The 21,077-nt window shown below is 41.7% G+C and overlaps 1 protein-coding gene across 3 annotated transcripts in view; it reads left to right on the forward strand.

Annotated features, from left to right (window-relative positions):
* Positions 1-21,077, forward strand: part of OSBPL5 (oxysterol binding protein like 5) — a 134,070-nt gene that overhangs the window by 94,598 nt on the left and 18,395 nt on the right. For all 3 annotated transcript variants that reach the window (XM_081312529.1, XM_081312528.1, XM_081312530.1), the window contains 3 exons: positions 1,692-1,776; positions 11,095-11,266; positions 19,649-19,865. In XM_081312529.1, coding sequence (XP_081168655.1) covers positions 1,692-1,776; positions 11,095-11,266; positions 19,649-19,865 — 474 coding nt within the window. The remainder of the gene's footprint in view (positions 1-1,691; positions 1,777-11,094; positions 11,267-19,648; positions 19,866-21,077) is intronic.

A 21,077-nucleotide genomic window follows, 5' to 3' on the forward strand; every position in this document is an offset into this window, starting at 1 on the left:
TAGGAATCACCAAGCAGCTAGGAAGCAAATTATAGTGCTATTCACAAATCCACCACTAGATGTCATTCAAAGTCCATTTTCCACCCTTAAAATAAAGGATTGCTTTCTTATATTTCTCCTCAATGTTTTTTTTCAAAGAGAAAATCTTAACGGTTATCTCAGTTCTCAAATTTATCAAAACTGTAGCTTTATGTTACTTCCACTTCAGTATTGTATGTTTCTGTCCCCCATAAATTTAAAACGCCGCTTCTATTTACATTCAGAGGTTTTTAGCTTCTTGGGAGACTTTCCCAGGAAATTCAGTTGTAAAATTGTAAAGAAAGGATCAATATTCTCGCCCAGTTCCAAACATGCTGTTTACGAAGTGTTAATTGGTGCTTTTTTTCTTCGGTTGTCAGCAGCTAATGGCTGGCCACAGGAATGTAGCCGGTCTTTCCCCTGCTGGTTTGGAGGGCTTTTCTTGGATCGAACAGAAAGACTGCTCTCTCTCTGTGATCAACAAGGCACCCATCCTTCTTTATTGCCTCTTCAGGGCAATTTTAGGCCTTTTTTAGGGCCCCCAGCAGGATGAAATGAGGCTCAGAAGGCAGAGCCCTGCCTTTCTGCGTCCTGTCTTGCCGCGATGCAAACCGGAAGTCATGTAAATCATTTTTTTGATGGCCTTTGTAACTTTGAACCATCATTAAATGAACTATTATAAGTGAAAAAGCACTTGTACTTTCAGTTGCTATTATTAAGCAAATCACTGCAGGTTGTTAGATGTAGATGTGTGGTTACTTTGACTTTGGTTGCCAGAAACTGTGAAGGTCACAAATGGCAATCATGTGTCTAGGGCAGAGTTCCCCCACCTTTTGGCTTTGCAGATCAGCTGGAGTGTGGGAAAGAGGAGATGGTTCCGCATGAGTGGTGGGCACACGTACATGCCACTCGTACAAATGGAGTACACACAGTCGCCCGCCCTTCATGTAAGTGGGGATACGTGAGCTCATTTGCCAGCTCAAGGCCCAGAGGTGAGCCGTGGCCTGTGGGTTGGGGACCCCGGTCTAGGGCATTCTTCAGTGTTGTAATCATAAGCCAGGTGCTATAAGACATCCAGATCACAATCACATGAAATTTCATGTTCATGCAAGGTATGTGACTTGCACTGAAGAGGCTTTATGAATATCTGCTGCTATAGGTTTGTGTGTGTTGTAAAAGGGAATGGGCATTTACATTTAAAACTATTTTTATCTTTGTATATGGACATGAGCAGTTGGTTCCATATTCTATTATATAAAAATAATTAAATTTTGATATATTGCAGTAATATGAATATGTGCAAAGCAAGGATCTAATCCTCCTACTGTATTTTGCCAATAATTTTAACCTTAGTTAATTCCATTTTGTGATTGTTTGATCATTTCCCAATAAGATCTTAGTCACTGCTCCATTTTAAATATAATAGGCATGTCTGATGATATACTAATTATCAATTTTAAAAAGTAGCAACCATGTTTCTCAGATGTCGGAATTGGTCTGTTTCAGTTATTTTAAACTTCTTGTTCCAGCTAACAGACAAAAGATGATTGTATAATTTTCACTTGCTTGAAACTGAAACACAATAATATTGCAAATGCCAAGTAAAGAAGATAACATTGAAATACACATTTCACAATAAAGAAAGTTTATTTTCATTTCACAAATTGTTTCAGGGTCCAAAAGGAGAAAATGTAGGGTCAATTACTCAGCCTCTTCCAAGCAGCTACTTGATCTTCAGGGCAGCTTCTGAATCAGATGGTGAGTTTTATTTTTTCTTTGTTGCCTGATATAATTTATCACCTTCCCACAACCCATGAAAGATTTGCAATTACATCGAAATCTCCCAAGACATTCAAGCAATTGTAATATTGAAAGATGAATAAAATTAACAGCCTTGTTGTAAGTAGGTTACACTGGGATGCAAAGGACTTCTAGGTTGCAACAGACACAAGCTTTGTGTTGTCTAAGTTGGAAGATGGGTGAATGCAGCTGAAGTGCATTTTCACTGTAAAGTACATCCAAAACAGGAAAACGAACCAGCCACATTCTGTTACCATTTCCCACCCTTCATTCCACTTCGCTGGCTGCCCATCATAGAGAACAGAAAATGCTAATATTTGCTGTTGCCATAAATATCAGATTTTATGATTCCTTATTACAAAGGGAGATTTTGTTAACCCACAACTTACTATCATTGTGCATCACATGCAAACCGTGATTCCTTTCTTTGCCAGTATCTTTCAAAGGCAACTTTTCAGTGAGAGCATGGATCTACTCAAGTGTTTTTCCCTGTGTTGTGACATTTATTTTAATTTATGCAATACGCTTTTAGTTAGTCAGTGTTAAAGTGGCACTAATTCCCTGCAATATATATTTTTCCTCTGCCTTTTTTTACAATTGGTATTCAGAGAGATCATGGTTTCATTGTACTGCTAAACAACAGGTGTTTCAAAATGCAAAGGAATGGAAGTTCAAGTATATGAAAGCATGCACTAATTGTTTTGTTTTTAAACTTGATTATTGTGTACAACCACAAACATTTAAAAAGGCTGAATTTGGAATAGACAGCCAGGGGATGATAAGATGGCTGCGAACAACTTCTACGTCTTGTACAATTAACAAATTTTATTTTAGTGTTTGATTTGTGTTCCTGCATTAAATACAGTGGTTTCTTCAATTTTCCTAGTTTGGGTCCCATTGAGCATGCACTGTGTTTTATTTATTTAATTTATTTATTTATTTTATTAGACTTATATACCGCCCTTCTCCCGTAGGACTCAGGGTGGTTCACAAGGTTTTTTAAAAACAATACACAAGTTACAAAAATTAAAAACAATTAAAATGATTACACTAACCTTGAACTAAAAACCCCAATTACAATTAAAATACAATTAAAACACCAGTTAATACTCTCAGTCCAGGCCAGAAAGCTCGAAGAGCCAGGTCTTCAGGTCCCGGCGGAATGAGCGAAGGTCAGGGGCAGTCCTAAGCTCTACAGGCAGCTGGTTCCAAAGGGCCGGCGCACCCACAGAGAAGGCCCTCCCCCTAGGTATTGTCCGCTGGCAATCTTTTACCGGCGATACCGTGAGAAGACCCTCCCTGTGGGAGCGCACAGGACGAAGGGAGCTTGATGCCGGCAGCAGGTGTTCCCTCAGATATCCTGGACCCAAGCCATTTAGGGCTTTATAGGTCATCACCAGCACCTTGAATCTCACCCGGAGGGCAACCGGAAGCCAATGCAGCTCGCGGAGTAGAGGTGTTACATGGGAGTATCGGGAAACCCCCATCACAACCCGCGCGGATGCATTCTGCACCAGCTGGAGCCTCCAAGTGGTCCTCAAGGGCAGCCCCATGTAGAGAGCGTTGCAGTAGTCCAATCGGGAGGTCACGAGCGCATGAGTGACTGTGCACAGGGCATCTCGGTCCAGGTAGGGCCGCAACTGGCGCACCAGGCAAACCTGGGCAAAAGCCCCCCTGGTCACAGCTTCTATATGATCTTCAAAACTGAGCCGCGAATCCAGGAGGACGCCCAGGTTGCGAGCCCTATCGACGGGGGGGGGGATAACACCTCACCCCCCATCATTAGAGATGGAATGGACTGGTTAGTCCGAGATGCCGGTATGCACAGCCACTCAGTCTTGGCAGGATTGAGATGAAGCCTGTTTCTCCCCATCCAGACCTGGACCGCCTCCAGGCAGCGGGACATCACGGCGAGGGCATCACTGGGTTGGTTCGGGGTGGAGAAAAAAAGTTGGGTATCATCAGCGTACTGATGATACCCCACCGCGAAACCACGAATGATCTTGCCCAGCGGCTTCATATAGATGTTGAACAGGAGGGGAGAGAGAACCGACCCTTGAGGAACTCCACAAACGAGAGGCCTCGGGGCGGACCTCTGCCCTCCCGTCAACACCGATTGCGAGCGGCCCAGGAGATAGGAGGAGAACCACTGCAAGACAGTGCCTCCCACTCCCAACCCCCTGAGACGCCGCAATAGGATACCATGGTCGATGGTATCAAAAGCCGCTGAGAGATCTAATAGAACTAGGACAGAGGAGCAACCCCTGTCCCGAGCCCGCCAAAGATCATTCACCAGCGCGACCAATGCCGTCTCCGTGCTGTACCCGGGCCTGAAACCCGATTGGTACGGGTCCAGATAATCAGAAAAAAAAGTTTTAGAAAAATACTGTCCTTGCTGTGATTCACGTGAAAGAGGTTCCATTGTAGAACCTGCTTTGGTCCACAACCTTTTTTGTTACATTTTTTAAATAGTTTACATTATGAGATCGATCAAAATATATTACTATATTCTGTTTGAATTGTTTGACATATAAAATATTACCTACAAGTAAACTTTTAATTGTTCTTGCTGAAATATAATTCCATATTCATTTATGGGTCTAATAAGTACATTTACAAGTGTATTTTTCTGTAAACTGAAAACCATAAATGTGGAATGGTAACATTTTTGCAAAGAGACTGTTATAATTAAAAGACATTTGCTAAATTTTTCATCAATGCTTTGAATCAAGCAGTGTTTCTTCTGTGATTATCCATTTAATCTCTAATATTTATAACTTTCTAAGCCAGGTTTTATATATATATATATATATATATATATATATATATATATATATATATATATATATATATATATATATATATATATATATATATATATAATGAAGAGATCTTCATTTCCTATAACATTTCACAGTTCAGAAAGAAAAAAAACAACCAAAATGCTCTCCTTCCAATTATCAATTGTCTTTTAGATCACTCAAGTGAACTAATATGATTTTTATTTTATTAGCTTTTAACTTTATAATCGGAATGCCAACTGAACCATATATGTATTGACCTAAAATCAGATTTTTATTTTGTTACATATGATAGGTTGGGCTATATTTCTGTTGTCAGTTAACAGCATAGCTCCCTGCAAGCTGACACCAAAATGTCTTATTGAACTAATGGGAAGTCCTCCCAAATCACAGAATACTGGTATTCCTCAAGGTATGACTGCTGATTTAACAACCATTCAAAGTTACAATGGCCTCTTGTAAAACTCTTCCAACCTTTGTAACATGTCAAGCTGCCACTCCCCACATGATTTGAGTGATTGGTAACCTGTTCCCACTTACAGCTGGTTGCCAAGTGCCCCGTAATTATGTGATTGCCATTTGCAATCTTGTTTGCCAGCTTCTCCATAAAGTCAATAGGGAAGGTGCCAGGGAAGGTTGCAAGCTGTTGTTCCCTGCCGAGAGGACTCCCTCTCATCTTGAGGCTCTGGCTGAAAAAGCTGCCCGCTGAGGGGAGCTGAGTTCCTTTGGCAGAGTGGAAAAATGGGAGTTCAGATCCTGAAGATCTGAGCTCCATTCCTGCACCCCAGTAAAGGTGTTCCTTTCTGCGTGTGGAGGGGAATTGAAATCCTCCCACTGGGTGCAGGAACATAGCTTAAATCCTGATGATTTGAGTTCTGAAAATCCAAGTAGGATTTTTCAGCTGTCGAGTGGAGAGGCAGCAGAGAAGGTAACAAGAAAGGGGTGCCTCAGGCCAGGGGAGCAGAAGTCCTAGGAAGCCTAGCGCAGGCCATGTGTGAATGTCTTCCTGTCAGGGCTGAAAATCCTGCTTGGATTTTCAGCTCCTGAGTGGAGCCTCCTAGAGTCTCCTCCATCCTCCAGAGGTGTCCCTGCACTCCTTACCTGGAACTCCATCTACTTAACATCCCGTGCAATCACTTAATGAAAATGGTTGCATGGAGCTGTCATGACGTGATGTCTTGCTTAACAACTGCTTCACTCATTGACCAAGACTCTGGTCCCATTTGTGGTAGTTAAGTGAGAATTACCTGTATGTAAGAAATGTACTCAAATGTTTTAGCTTTCAAGAATCTTATCTATTCCTAAAACTCTGATTCCTGTAATCTTTAACTGGGCAAAATGGTGCACCCTAGGGCAAAATCCTTTGAACCAAGGTACCTTAAATGAACTAAATTATACAAACTGTGTCCAAAATCCTGGGACCCAAGATTCCCATGGAATTGAAATTTGGAAAATTTTATAAAGCCTTTTATGACAAACATGATCATACAGCAATTTATAACATAGTGCAAAATGTCATAAAAATATTTCCTTTGCCGATGTTTGACTGCGCGATACAGTTCAACGCAGACTATTTTCAAGGCAGATACATCTCTGAATTTATCCCAACTTTTCCAGTGAGGGCAGCACGTTAGAAGCTCTGCCTTGTTGAAGGCACTGAGGAATCTATCGGTAGTAAGGAAATATCTCTTGAAACGATGACCCAAAGGGGTACAGGTTGCTTAGTAATTCACTAGGAAACTAGACCCTCAGGGTAGATGTGGAGTGAAGTAGGCAGGATTATCTGTTCCTTCTATTTTTAACAGATTATTTTTCTTCCTTGATATAATCTTTCTTTCTCCAACCAGAGGTTTTTTTATTAGGCATGGGTCAAGATCAGATTCTACCCTCAGTCATTATATGTCAGTTTCCAAACTCTTCTAAATAGGGACATTGAGCTCCCATCCTTTGGAAATACTGAACTCCTAGAGGATTTTCTAAGACCTTGATTAATAAGAGACGGAAAATGCCTTTTTAGTATAGCAAAAATGAATACAAAATGTTTGGAGACAAACAGGGTTTTCAAACTTTTTCTCTTTTTTTATTACTATGCTAAATCTTGTGAGGAAAACTACCAAGTATTTTTCTACTGGTGCTTTAAATTCTGTTTTGTTTCTCTTCCCAAGATAGCTACAAGACATAATTAATTTTGGAAGGATAGTACAATGACAAGGTATTTCAAATATTGCACCCAAGTCTGCCCGTGAAAAAGAAATGAAAACCAACCAGTCCCTCAGGCTTTGGGGGCAATTGACTAGCTCCAGTGGCTGCCTATCAAATTAAATCTTAAAAACTCTTATCTCCTTCTGGATCATTTAGCAGCCCTTCTGTTTTATCTTGAATTACAAAATCAAGGTACTTCATAATTCTTGGTAACTCTGCCAGAGGATGCCACTGTGGGAAAAAAGTGAAATAATTAGTCATATAATTCTTTTTTGACAAAGATAGATTGGGTCAACCTGTCTTACTGCCAGTAGCCTAAAGGCTTCATCTTCACTTGTTAGGAGTTGGGTATAATAAACCTTATGAAATAAAAAAGCAGCTGTTTTTATTTATGTCCCTATTTGGACATAAATGTCCTTGAAACTTCCCCTTCATAATAGAAACTGAATTTTTGTAGGAAGTGGCAGATTGAGTGATGTACAATTGTTTTCACATTTCTGTCTTGTCTTTCCTTCAGTCTAACAATGCACTTTTTAAAAACCACAGAGTTGCCAAAGGTTTGCTCCTTTTCTCTAAGCCATCAGCTCTCTTTACTCCATGAGCATTTCATGTCATATCTCATACGGCTTCTTGTTACTGCATATATAATTGCACTTTGATAGGTATAAGTAGTATTACTCAACTCCATTTCTCAATAGATGGCACAGCATGGAACTGCAATCCAACAGCATATAAAAGACATTGCCCATTCAGATGTGAGATATGTTAAATGGGTAAAAGAGAGTACGTTAAGACCAACATGTAGCACAATCCTATCCATTTTATTCCAAATGGATTCTCAGTAGACATTTTGCTCTCAAGAAAGTAATCATGGATATACGCTTGCAGTCTTAAGTTTGCTTTTATGGTTCAGCAAAGTTTTGGATCCTTGAGTCTCTTAAATCACCATGAAAAATGTATTGGAGAAAGAATTGTGAGGCCGAACTTGTGGATCTGAAACTGTATTGTCTTCAGCCATTAAATTCTATACAAGATTCATTGCTTTGTGAACTGCTACTCTTTGTTACGTATGTTGCTGATGCCATTACCATGCATTATTCTGAAAAATATAGGGTACCTGGCACATGTGTGCCATGACATGTGTCTGCATGCACACATTCTCTCTCTCTCCCTCTCTCCCTCTTTCTCTCTCTCTCTCTCTCTCTCTCTCTCTCTCTCTCTCTCTCTCTCTCTGTGTGTGTGTGTGTGTGTGTTCAGGTACTGGTTTTCTATACCATCCCCAGAAAAAGTAAATTATGCTATAGAGATATGGGTAACCAGTGGTTCCAAGAGGTTGCTGAATTATAAACCTCAGCATATGCGACTTGTGTAGCCCATCATTACTAATGTTGAAAGTTGTACTTCAGCATGATCTGGATACCATTGTCAGATAACAAGCAAATCAGCATATCCTCAGCATATCTCCACTGGAGTAGGGCTACTGTATCCTAGAGAAGAAGACAGCAATAATCCATTTCCATGCTGTTACCAAGAAAACTACAGAGACATGTCCATGAAGTCAGCAGGAGATATTAAATAGGCTTTAGTTATAAAATTGTTTTTATGTTGGGTGTGCTAGAAGGACCCAGCAAATCATCATCATCTCCTGTTTCTGGAGGATTTTGCTTAATAGCAAATATAAGAAAATGGTATTTTGATAAATGGATAATTATTATCCATTTATCAAACAACGATAAGGCAGAAATAGATCTCAATAGAACAGAGTATATTTCCGAAAGATCCAGAAATTCTGTTTGATGTTCAGAGGAAAATTAGAGCTGTTAGTGCACAGTTGTTGTTTTTGAACAGATAGAAATTGCTTGGCTTCAGACAGCTTTGCAGGAACCATACCAAATGTTCTCTTTTTTCAGCCGTAGTTTACAATTAAAACTTGTTCTGTAAGCTTGTGTCGTCTTTATTTTTAAGAAACTGTACCATAGATACACTTGTGTATTCTCAACTGTGTCATTATTTAACATTACATTTTACATTTCACCAGATTAACAGAGGCCAACTTCGCATATTTGTTTTCATTCATTTGTACTGTTGTGAGGCAAAAAGGCGTTATAGTTATATTGTACAGATACTTAGAAAAAACATGGATACTGCAAACAGTTACTCTTACTATTATAAATAAAAGAATTTTGCCAAGCATTCTCAAAGGCCAACTATTCAATCAGCCTATTTTAAGTATTAATATATGTACAATATTTCAAAATATACACAAATCTGTACACATAAAATAAGCAGGATACAATAAAGATAGTGAAAACAGTGTCCTATTGAAACATGAACTCACCTTATTCAATTGAGGAAATCTCATTTCTAAAATTAAAATATTGATACCTTTAATAATAGCTCCAAATACTGAGCAATGATTTTCCTACCAAGGAGTTCCATGGTATTTAAAAGCTAGCAAGGTTTAGTGAACACTGGAATATTGTCAGTGTAACTTTATGCCAGAATAATGATCATGAACAGGTTGAAAGATACTGTTGTTTTTGGCCAATTGGAATTATAATCAAATCAATAAATAATCCTAAAATACTACAGGTAGTTATTGTTATACTAGAGATACAGCTCCATCTATAGGAGACAAGATGGTACTGCTGCATATAAGCTATCTTTTCTCAACTCAACCTTACTCTGAATCAGAGCTGGGACACCAAGATATGGAGACAGAAAGAACACTCCTATTAAGAGAGTTTGAGCAATCCTTCTCCCAATTTGCCCCAGAGGCCTGGAAGGCCTTCAAATAAAGAGTTATTTGTGGCAAGACTGGACAGGTAGCAGCAGAAGGAGAAGATAGGCTGCTTTGTCTTGTCTTGAGAGACTTGAACTTAAATGTTCCTTCCTGTTCTGTCCTCCATGCTGCTTAATCCTCATGAGGTTGAGATTGATCATTAATTATCTCAGCTTCTGCTTTTTCCATTTGTTTCCCCCCCCTGTTTTGGCCTTATTTATGTCACTGAGCCCAGGTAGTTGGCAATCTGTAGCTTTTTTATCCAGCAGCTGGATTGAATACTTTATCCTGCCTTTCTTATTAAGAAATTCTGACCGGGAACTAGGTAATCTTCATTTTTATTGGTTTTTTTATTCTACCCACACCTTCCAAGTTGCATGTACTTCTAAAGCACGGGTGTCAAACTCGCTGTGTCACAGGACGTTTTGTGACGTATTGCAACCTTTTTTGCATTGCCGGAGCTAGGGTGGGTACAGCCTCCACATGATGCAACTGGCCCACGAGCTGGCAGTTTACCACCCCTGGTCTAAAGTATTAGATATATCATGAAAGCAGAGCTGTGGTAAGAATCCATTCTCAGGAGAGAGTGTTAAATTTTCTTTATAATGCACCATCAACATTAAGTCTGAGGGATATCTCCTATATAATTTGAGTACTAATTCTGGGTTTTTCCACATATGCAAAATGTGCCACTTTGAAAATAGAAATAGTCAAGTTTAAATACCAACTTTATACTCATATGTATATATCCCAGAATTTTTTTGTTTTTGTTACATTTTTTTTAATAAAAAAACTGATTTGTTCTGGAGGTAAATCTAGAATTTCTTAATCCTTCTGGAAGGCTTGGCTCTTAGCTAGCACACAGTATGCTCCGTGTCATTATCCTTATTCTACTTTTGCCATTAATTGCAAGATGTTTTTAGACTTCTTTTATGACTCAAAACAAGTTGAGGAATTTTGATGGAGACCAAACAAAGCCTGGTGGCAGTACTTTTACTTACAGAACTGATATCACAGCTTTTTCTCTCTACCCGTATCCTTTTTTAAAAAACTCTTGGTTTTGATATGGTTTAGCTTAATTTTTTAATGATATGAATTGAATATTTCCTCTCGGTGTTCACTGGTAGAGACTTATATTGGACCTCCATTTTTATTCTTTGTTGATAGAGTGTTATTCATCACATTTTCTTTAAAGCAGAAGTCCTCAACCTTTGGGCACCAGGGACCAGTTCCATGGAGAGAGGTTTTTCTGTGGACTGGAAGTTGTGTGGTTTTGTGTGCTGCCTGCATCTCGTGGATGGGACTTTGCTTGTTTGTGCGGACCAGTTACTGGCATGCCATGGCCCAGCACTGGTCCACGGACCGGGGGTTGGGGACCCCTGCTTTAAAGGGAAAAAAATAGGCTACATTTTCATTGGTTCAGTGTTGCCAGTGTGAAATTGGAAACATTTTTGCATTGCCTGGTTTGACTGCTTTGCTTCTGTTTTATAGGCCGATGCTGGTTAGATGCCCTGGAATTGGCCTTGCGCTGCTCCAGCCTCTTTAGGCTAAGTGCTTCTAAGCAAGCGAAGGATGGAGATCTGAACTGCTCCAATGATTCTTCACACGCTGGTCTATATAGCTTGCTCCACACCGCTACAGTCTCAGATCAGGAACTTTTCCAGTAAGAATGGGCTTCTTTCGACTGTATATATTCTGAATTTGGAAATGCTTCCAACATGGAGGTGTTTTTTTTTCATTGGTCCACTTTTATCTCCTGTCTGATTGGTCAAACTATAGTAGAGTGATTTTTTTTCCTTGTGAAAAAGAAAAATGAAAGGATGAATAGGATAAACCTGGGACAGCGAAGTCAGCTGCATAGCTGCTTCTCCATATTATAAATTTCCAAAATTTTCTTTTGGGAAATTTTCAGCAAGTTGCACCAAAATGTTATTCATGTATACTCAACACTAACTCTTCTAGCAAAGAATGTATACATTTGTAACCTTAAGTGGAATCCATTTAATTTCTTCCACTAATAAAATTCCTTCTGGTACTAGGACTTGAATGAAACGTATGGTCATCTAAAACAATATGCTTTCTTACATTTTTGGTATTACATTTTCTGTAATAATGTTTGAACATACCATCCACCTGCTGCTTTGGAATCGGTTCTGGATTGTGTATTCATCCACCATTTCCTATGTCTTCATTGCTGATGCTAGCAAGAATTGGTAATGGCCATGTTTAAATCAGGCAATTAATTGATGTTAAGACTCTAGAAAGAGTATAGAGAAGAGCAACAAAGATGATCAGGGGACTGGAGGCTAAAACTTACAAGGAACGGTTGCTGGAATTGGGTATGTCTAGTTTAATGAAGAGAAGGATGAGGGGTGACATGATCGCAGTGTTCCAATATCTCAGGGGCTGCCACAAAGAAGAGGGAGCCCAGCTATTCTCCCAAGCACTTGAATGCAGGACAAGAAACAACGGATGGAAACTAACAAAAAAAGAGAAGCAACCTAAAACTAAGGAGAAATTTCCTGACAGAACAATTAATCAGTGGAACGACCTGCCTCCAGAAGCTGTGAATGCTCTAACACTGGAAGTTTTAAGAAGACACTGGCCAGCCATTTGTCTGAAATGATATAGGGTTTCCTACCTGAGCAGGGGGTTGGATTGGATGACCTCCAAGGTCCCTTTCACTGTCATCAATAACAATTTAATTTTAATTTAATTTAATAATATTTATATACCGCCCTTCTCCCTGAGGACTCAGGGCGGTTCACAGGGCAAAAGTCAAATACAAAGTACAAACATTAAAAAGAGATTAAATAATTGCCCAAGTTAAAACAATTAATACAATAATAAAACCCCAAAAAATAAAATTAAGAGTACAAAAAATAAAAACCCCACCAATCCCCATCAGGCTAGGCCGGCTTGAACAAACAAAAACGTCTTGAGATCGCGACGAAAGGAGCGAAGATCGGGCGCCATCCGGAGCTCTACCGGCAACTGATTCCACAGCTCCGGAGCGCCCACAGAGAAGGATCTCCCCCTGGGCGCCACCAATCGACATTCTCTGATTGGTGGCACCCTGAGGAGGCCCTCTCTGTGGGAACGCACAGGGCGCAGGGAGCTTGATGCCGGCAGCAGATGTTCCCTAAGGTACTCCGGCCCCATGCCATGAAGGGCTTTGAACACCATTACCAGTACCTTGAATCTCACCCGGAAGGCAACTGGCAACCAATGCAGCTCACGGAGCAAAGGTGTAACGTGGGAGTATCGGGAGACTCCCAACACAACTCTCGCGGCTGCATTCTGTACCAGTTGGAGCTTCCGGGTGGTCCTCAAGGGCAGCCCCATGTAGAGAGCGTTACAGTAGTCCAGACGAGAGGCCACGAGTGCATGAGTGACCGTGCATAAATCATCCCGGCTAAGATAGGGCCGCAACTGGCGCACCAGGCGAACCTGGGCGAAAGCCCCCCTAGTCACAGCTCCTATATGGTCTTCCAAGGTGAGCCGTGAATCTAGGAGGACTCCCAAGTTGCGAGCCCTATCTACGGGGGGGTAATAGTTCACCCCCCATAGCAAGAGGTGGAATGTCCGAATAGACCCGGGATGAAGATATGCAAAGCCACTCAGTCTTGTCGGGGTTGAGTTGAAGTCTGTTCCTCCCCATCCAGACCCGAACCGCCTCCAGGCAACGGGACATCACGTTGAGGGCATCACTGGGGTGGTTTGGGGTCGAAAAGAAAAGTTGGGTATCATCCGCGTACTGATGATACCCAACTCCAAAACCACGAATGATCTCACCCAGCGGTTTCATGTAGATGTTGAACAGGAGAGGCGAGAGAACCGACCCCTGAGGAACTCCACAAACGAGAGACCTCACGGTCGACCTCTGCCCTCCTGCCAACACCGACTGCGAACGTCCCTGGAGATAGGAGGAGAACCACTGTAAGACTGTGCCTCCCACTCCCAGTCCCCTGAGACGCCGCAGCAAGATACCATGGTCGATGGTATTGAAAGCCGCCGAGAGGTCTAATAGGACTAGAACAGAGGAATATCCCCTGTCCCGAGCCCTCCAGAGATCATTCACCAGCGCGACCAATGCCGTCTCCGTGCTGTGCCCGGGCCTGAAACCCGATTGGTACGGGTCTAGATAATCCGCTTCATCCAGGACCAGAGGGAGCTGATGCGCCACCACACTCTCAACAACCTTCGCAAGAAAGCGAAGGTTGGAGACAGGACGAAAGTTGTTCAATACAGCTGGGTCCAAGGCAGGCTTCTTGAGGAGAGGCCTCACCACCGCCTCTTTCAAGACGGCGGGGAAGCTACCCTCACCCAAAGAAGCCGATATAACTGCCTGGAACCAGCTGCGTGTCCTCTCCCGGGCTGCATAGACCAGCCAGGAAGGGCACGGGTCCAGTAAACGTGGTGGTGCTCAGCCTCCCCATGATCCTGTCCACTTCCTCCGGAGTCACAGAATCAAACTCATCCCAGGTGGTATCGACAAGACCGCCCGTGTCCTGATCGCCAGACTCTGCCCAGTCAGAGTCCAGACCGGTCCGAATCCGAGCGATTTTGTCCGACAGATGCTGGTTAAACTCCTCGGCACGACCCTGCAAGGGATCCTCCCTCACCTCCTGATTTAGGAGGGAGCGAGTCACCCTGAACAGGGCGGCCGGGCGATTATCTGCGGACGCGATAAGGGTGGCGAAGTGGTTAGACCTCGCCTCCCTTATCGCAGCGAGATAAGACCTAATGTGGGCTCTTAGTCGCAATCGGTCGGATTCGGATCGGCTGGATCTCCAACCGCTCTCTAGGCCCCGTCTCCGACGCTTCATCTCCCGGAGCTCCGCAGAAAACCATGGAGCTCGACGGGATCTGCACCGGGTCAGGGGCCGCAGGGGTACAACTCGGTCAAGAGCCTCAGTGGCCGTCCTTTCCCAGGCTTCCACTAAGGCATCTGCCGAGCTGTGAGCAAGGGAGGCAGGTGGGGACCCCAGCGCCGCCTGGAACCTCTGGGGATCCATTAAGCGTCTGGGGCGGTACCATTTAATTGGTTCCATACACCCACGGCGGGGGGTGGCAAAACGGAAGACCAGGCGCAGGAGATGATGATCGGTCCATGACAGGGGCATAATAATTGGAGAGCCCCCACCAAGATCATCTAACCACCGTCCAGATAAGAAAACTAAGTCAAGGGTGTGGCCTCCCTCATGAGTCGGTCCCAAAATTACTTGCGTCAGGTCCATGGCCGTCATGGAAGCCATGAACCCCCCGAGCCAACTCAGATGATCCTCCCAGCGATGGTAGATTGAAGTCCCCCAAAACTATAAGTTTCGGGAACTCAATCACCAGCCCAGAGAGGACATCGAGCAGCTCAGGCAGGGCTGCTGCTGCGTGACTAGGCGAAAGGTACACCAGCAGCAGGCCCAACTGCGCACCGGGGCCGCATCTCAGAAAGAGAGACTCACACCCGACTATCTGGGGAACGGTGGCCTCCCGCGGACATAAGGTCTCCCTCATAACAACAGCCACACCCCCACCCCTACCCTGAGCTCGAGGCCGGTGCAGCACCCGGAAACCTGGTGGGCAAAGATCAACCAGAGGAATCCCGCCCTCTGGGCCCAACCAAGTCTCCGTGATGCAAGCCAGGTCCGCCTGCTCACCCTCGACCAAGTCACGGACGAGAGGAGCCTTATTAGAGACAGACCTGGCATTCAAATACACCAGCCGGAGCTCGGGAGGCTGCACACCCTCACTCCCGGGACCTTGGGGGAGAGCCAGAGGGTCGGAGTGCCCCACCGCTTGTAAACAGCGGAGAGGCCTTCCCTGAGATCGATACGGCCCTCTGCTCCTACATCTGCTGCCATTCCCTGATGTCGTGGGGATAGGTAGCCCCACGACCAGCCCTGGAGCCCCGGAGGTAACCGACCCCCGCTCCTCCCCCCTGCGATCTGCATCGGCACTAGCCAGAACAGAGGTTGTTGGATCGCCCCCCTTATCCAAACAACCAAAAGAACCCTCCCACCTCCCTAACCCCCTAAAAAATTTAGACAGAAAAATAATCAGGGGCCTCTTATTAGGTCTACGTCGAAGGCCCCTACCCGTGCCCAGCCAACTCTCAGGGTCCCAATAAATGGGCCCTTCCTTGAGGATTTTACAACAACAGTAAAATGTTGTTGTAAAATATTTTACAATGTTGTTGTAAAATATTTTACAACATTGTAAAATGTTGTTGTAAAATATTTTACAACAACAGTAAAATAGTAGTAGTAGTAGTAGTAGTAGTAGTAGTAGTTTGGCCACACGGAAACCTGGGACTGTTGTGGAGGGCCAAACTAATAGGGTTGCTGCTGCTACTAATGCTGCCCCCACCAAGGCCATTGCTACAAGATGCACAAAAATAGCCGGATGTGGCCTGCTAGCTGTAGAATGCCCAGATCTCATTTAGATGGCTATAAAAACATTTCAGGAATAAATCAGGAGAGTCTAAGGCTATCAGTTTAAAACCAAAGTGGCTTTCTTCTGAATCTTAGTGGTTGCAAATGACAGTAGGTAATTACTTTGGCTTTTGTCTCCTTTTTCTGGGTTTGCTGAAGTAACTTGCCTGGCCACTTTGAATGCTGACCTTGCCAAGTCTTTGGTCTGGTCTAGCTATGTATCTGCAGCATTCAAATAAACCTTCACAACATAATCCAGAAAGTGAATGTTCAGACAGCTGATCTTGCAGAACATCTAGCCATCCTAGATGTATCACTTAAGGTATCATACTGGGATAAATCCTCCAGTTAAATAATGTCTCCTTAGGAAAGTAAGCTAATCCCACCAGGCTCAAGGTTGACTCAGCCTTCCATCCTTCCGAGGTAGATAAAATGAGGACCCAGATTGTTGGGGGCAATTAAGCTGACTTTGTAATAATGCCGCTTGGGGTGTGTGTGAAAGCCCTAATAAGCAGGCATATACATAGAATGAAGGCTACTGCTAAGCTTGTAAGCCGCCCTGAGTCTTCGGAGAAGGGCGGGATATAAGTGGAATTAAAATAAAATAAAATAAAATAATTAAGTTGACATAATCTCATTATTAGGTCACTTAATTACACTTAATGCTTTTTCAGATTATTTATACTAGTCTTGAAGGGAAGAGTAGCAGACATTATGATTTAAACAATTAATGGTTCATTGTTGTGTCATTTTGCTTCCCAGTGTTTATGGCGCTATTGTGCTGGCTGATTACATTCTTTCAGTTAAGACTGTTTTGAGTGAGAAATGGATATTAATGCACTCCTTCTATGCTTGTTATTATTGCACCCATATAGCATCCAGTCCAAATGGTTTGGATATTTCCCTATTAATGAAAGTTTTCTATGAATGAATCCTGCTGGCAGCTAATAAAGGGATTCTTTCTACTGTTTTGATTTCATAGTTTGGATTAAGTCTTACTACATTTATTTTATTATTCTAAATTACCTTATTTCATAATGTAGCATACATAGGGTGCTACATCATTCCCTACTTCCTATCAGATTGTTGCCCATATTAACAAATATGCTTAAGACAATTCATCTGTTTTCCTTTAGTGAAGTTGTTGGTTCTTAATACCTGTCTAACCATTAAGCAGTCACCAGCTCCATATTTCAAAGCAGGTAGAAGTTCTAAAATAAGGATGGGTCAATAGATTGCCATGAAGACAGTCTTCTGAAATAGGGGTGTGTCTGTATATTCTGTGTTGTGTTCATATTCTGAGAGATGCTTCCTTCAAATTCTAGCAACTTGTTGTATGGCAGTGATAAATAAGGAGGATCTGGATAAAGATTTTATTTTTTCTATGTCATTCTATTCCAAATATAGCAATTTTTCTTTATTGTGAGATGCAAAGAAGATTTCTATGAGCCTAAAGAATCAGTCATCAGTCATCTATTGCAAATGAAAGAAATGTAAATGTATCATGTTTAAGGAAATGGCAAGCACTTTTCCTTCTAACGATTAATAGCTTAAGAACTAGAAGTACTCAGTTCCGCTCTTAATATGGGTTATGAAACCTGTCAATAGTCCTAGAGACAACTAAAGTAGGATTGGATTTCAGAAGTTGTTCTGCCAGCTTATGAAAGCAGACCTGAAATACATCCTCTGTATTTATGTAGATTTGCTACTCAGAATAGCATGCAGATTTACCATGGATTTTCATATAACTCATGTGGGAATCAACTCCATCTAGAGCAGAGGTTCCCAGCCGGGGGTGCGGGACGATATTCCAGGGGGTGCAAAAACTTGGGTTTTCAAAATTATACTGTATATGCATAATTCATTGCCGTTATTTCAAACTTTTGTAAGGGGTGCAAGAATATATCAGAAGCGTTCTAGGGGTGTAGGGTATAGAAAAGGTTGGGAGACGCTGATCTAGAGGATGAGAACCTTAGGTGTTAGTTTCTAACATCTCAGGAAAAGCTGAGAAGTGATGGTTTGGCATATTATCTTAAATGAGATACATACTGTATGTGATTAAGAAGATCAAGCTTACCATATCCTGTATGTTGGAATGACCATTCCTTCTCTATTATTTTCTCTGTGTTTCCTTATTTTGCACAAGTTTCATCATGAAAACATATGTTCTCTTAAAAAAGTTAAAAGTGTAGGATTTAAAAAAAATCTTGATTGCGTGTCCAGAAAGCAGTAAATCAGTCTATGACTTTGACCGACATGTCCATAAATATTCTACCTTTCCTTAAGCTGTATAGTTTGTATAGTCTTGACACAGAGATAATCTTACTAAACTTGATTTTTAATATTGAGATACATTGCTTTTTTAAAAAAGAATAGATTCTAAACTGCTCCTAGTCAAAGTTTTCATGTGCATATATTCGTTGTTATTCATGATATTTTATGTTGGGTAAGTAGGAAGAGTCCAGATACGAAGTTTCCCACCATTATTTCTTTTTCTGACCAGAGAAAATCCATTAAGAAGATGCAATAACTTTTGGCTGGAAAATGTTAGGAGTGCACATCTATAAATATGCAAACCCATTATCCACTGAAATTCTTTTCTGAGATGTGTCAAAAGTAAAGGCCAACTCAGCTAATATAAATAGATGTAGGTCCATTGAACTACAATAAATATATAGCTTGACTTAAAGTCAGAAATCACTATATTTGATCAGTGTGTGACTGTAAACCTTCATAGCAAAGCTTTTCAGGTTCTGGAGAGGCTTTTCTGAAAGCAGTTTTACCAATTGCATGTTTTCAAGAGTGATTAATCTTTTTCCATTTTTCATTTCTGGCTTTGGCATAGCAAACAGTGGAGTTAAATAAAAGGGTAACCAGCATTCACAATTTTCTGTTCTTTATGCTTGGATATTGGTATGGAATGGTCAGATCAAGCTTGAACATATAGAGCTGGACTAGGCTAGCAAGGTGGCTGGGCGGTGGCAGTGAAGAAAAAGGTCAGATATAGACGGTTGCTAAAAGAAAGCTTCACATTTAGCTTAACATTCACAAATGGTCCTTCTTCTGTTTTGTGTTTTTTTTTGGGGGGGGGGCTTATTTATTTTCATGTGCCACCATTTACTAAATTTCACTTATGGCCCAGATTCTCAAATGAGAGTGGCTTTGGCCCTGGTCTTTTGAGTAGATCACCTATATATGATGGTTGCAAGATCTTAGGCTCAAGTGATTGCCATTTGTGACAAGCCAACTTCCGACAAGCAAAGTCAATGGGAGAAGCCAGATTTGCCTAAAAATTGTGGTGATTCACTTAACAACCACAATTTAAAAAATCATAAAATTGGGCATCACTCACATAACATCCATCTTGCTTAGTGATGAAAGTTCCGGCTCCAGTTTTGGTTAAGGACTAATGTCCAGGAGGGGTGGGGTGGGGGAAGGACATTGTGGTATTAACCAAAACAATAAGATACCCTTAGCCAGATTTTTCTCAAGGAATTTTCTCTAGGGAATATTTGTTGTAATGCTCAGCCCCACTTCTTGATTGAATAAACCTTCTATCTTCAGAGGGTCTAAATGTTTGAAACTAAAACAGTATAACCATCTATTTATTTCAGCCTTAATGATTCCGCTCTGGAGAACCACCACTTGGAGAATGATGCCTTTTCAGACAAATCTGAACGTGACAACCTAGAAGAGTCTGAAAGTGAAGTGAATGAGAACAGTCGGAAGACAAATGAGAGTGAGAGCGATCAGTCTGAAATCAATGGGGAGTTGTCTCAGGAAAAGAAAGGGACGACCTACCTGGAACAGAACTATGAAGAATTTGGAGAGGTAATTACTCAACCTGTCTACTCACATTGTTTGCCTTGTGTTTGCCATTAATGCATTCTCTTGCAACAGAAAATTGTTCTATATTACAGGTAGTCCTAAGTTAGTGACCACTCATTTAGCTGTCATTCAAAGTTAGTGACCTTGCTGTATGAGTGGTGATTATGACCATTTCTCAAAGGTTCTGGCCATCCCAACACCCTGCAGCCACATGATCACGATCTGGGCACTTGGTAAACGGCTTGTACTGGCGATAGTTGCAGCATCCAACGGTTTTGTGATTCTGATTTCCAACCTTCCCTGCTGATTTCAAACGATCAAAGTCAATGGGGAAGCAGGCAGGGTAGGTTGCAAGTTGTTCAGATAAGTCTCCCCCACCAGGGTACCCCCATTCAGCGCAACTTCACTCACGCCATGCCTCGTCGGCATTCTGCACACGATCGCTCCACCAAGGAACAGAAGAGCAGATACCACTCCTTCTCCAAATAGCACAGTTTAAATGCTGGCTTGGAGAGAGAATGGGACTCCACTTGGGGAAGAAAGGGGATGTGTAACTTAGAGAACAGCACGAGGCAGTGAAGGTCTGCAGGGAGCGTAGACTAATTTAAAAATTAATATCAATTTATTTCCCCAGACCCTGATAAAAAAAAATAGGGAAGCTACAGGTAGTCTTTGACTTAAACCATAATTGAGCCCAAAATTTCTGTTGCTAAGCAAGACAGTTGTCAAGTGAGTTGACAATACATGCCAGTAGCCAAGCATCCAAATTTTGATCACATGGCCATGGAGATATTGCAATGGTCATAAGTCACTTTTTTCAGTGCTGTTGTAATATTGAATGGTCACTAAACGAATAGTTGTAAGTTGAGGACTAACTGTACTGTTTCACCTCCAATAATCCCAGCTTTCTTAAAAATATAAAAATTTTAAATATGTATCCATGGCAACCGCATATGGTCTGAATAAAGTTTAAGAAGAATTCACTGAAGAATGTTAATATATATTTATATTTATCTATATCTATCTATCTATCGATCTATCGATAGATAGATAGATAAATAGATAGATAGATAGATAGATAGATAGATAGATAGATAGATAGATAGATAGATAGATAGATAGATATAGAAATAGATATATCTAGCTATATCTATTTGTATGTATGTATGTATGTATATTTTCCTTCATTCTGCAAGTTTAAACTTCTGGTATTTT

This window comes from Vipera berus (assembly GCF_964194415.1).
Source record: "Vipera berus genome assembly, chromosome: 1".
Classification (NCBI taxonomy): Eukaryota; Metazoa; Chordata; class Lepidosauria; order Squamata; family Viperidae; genus Vipera; species Vipera berus.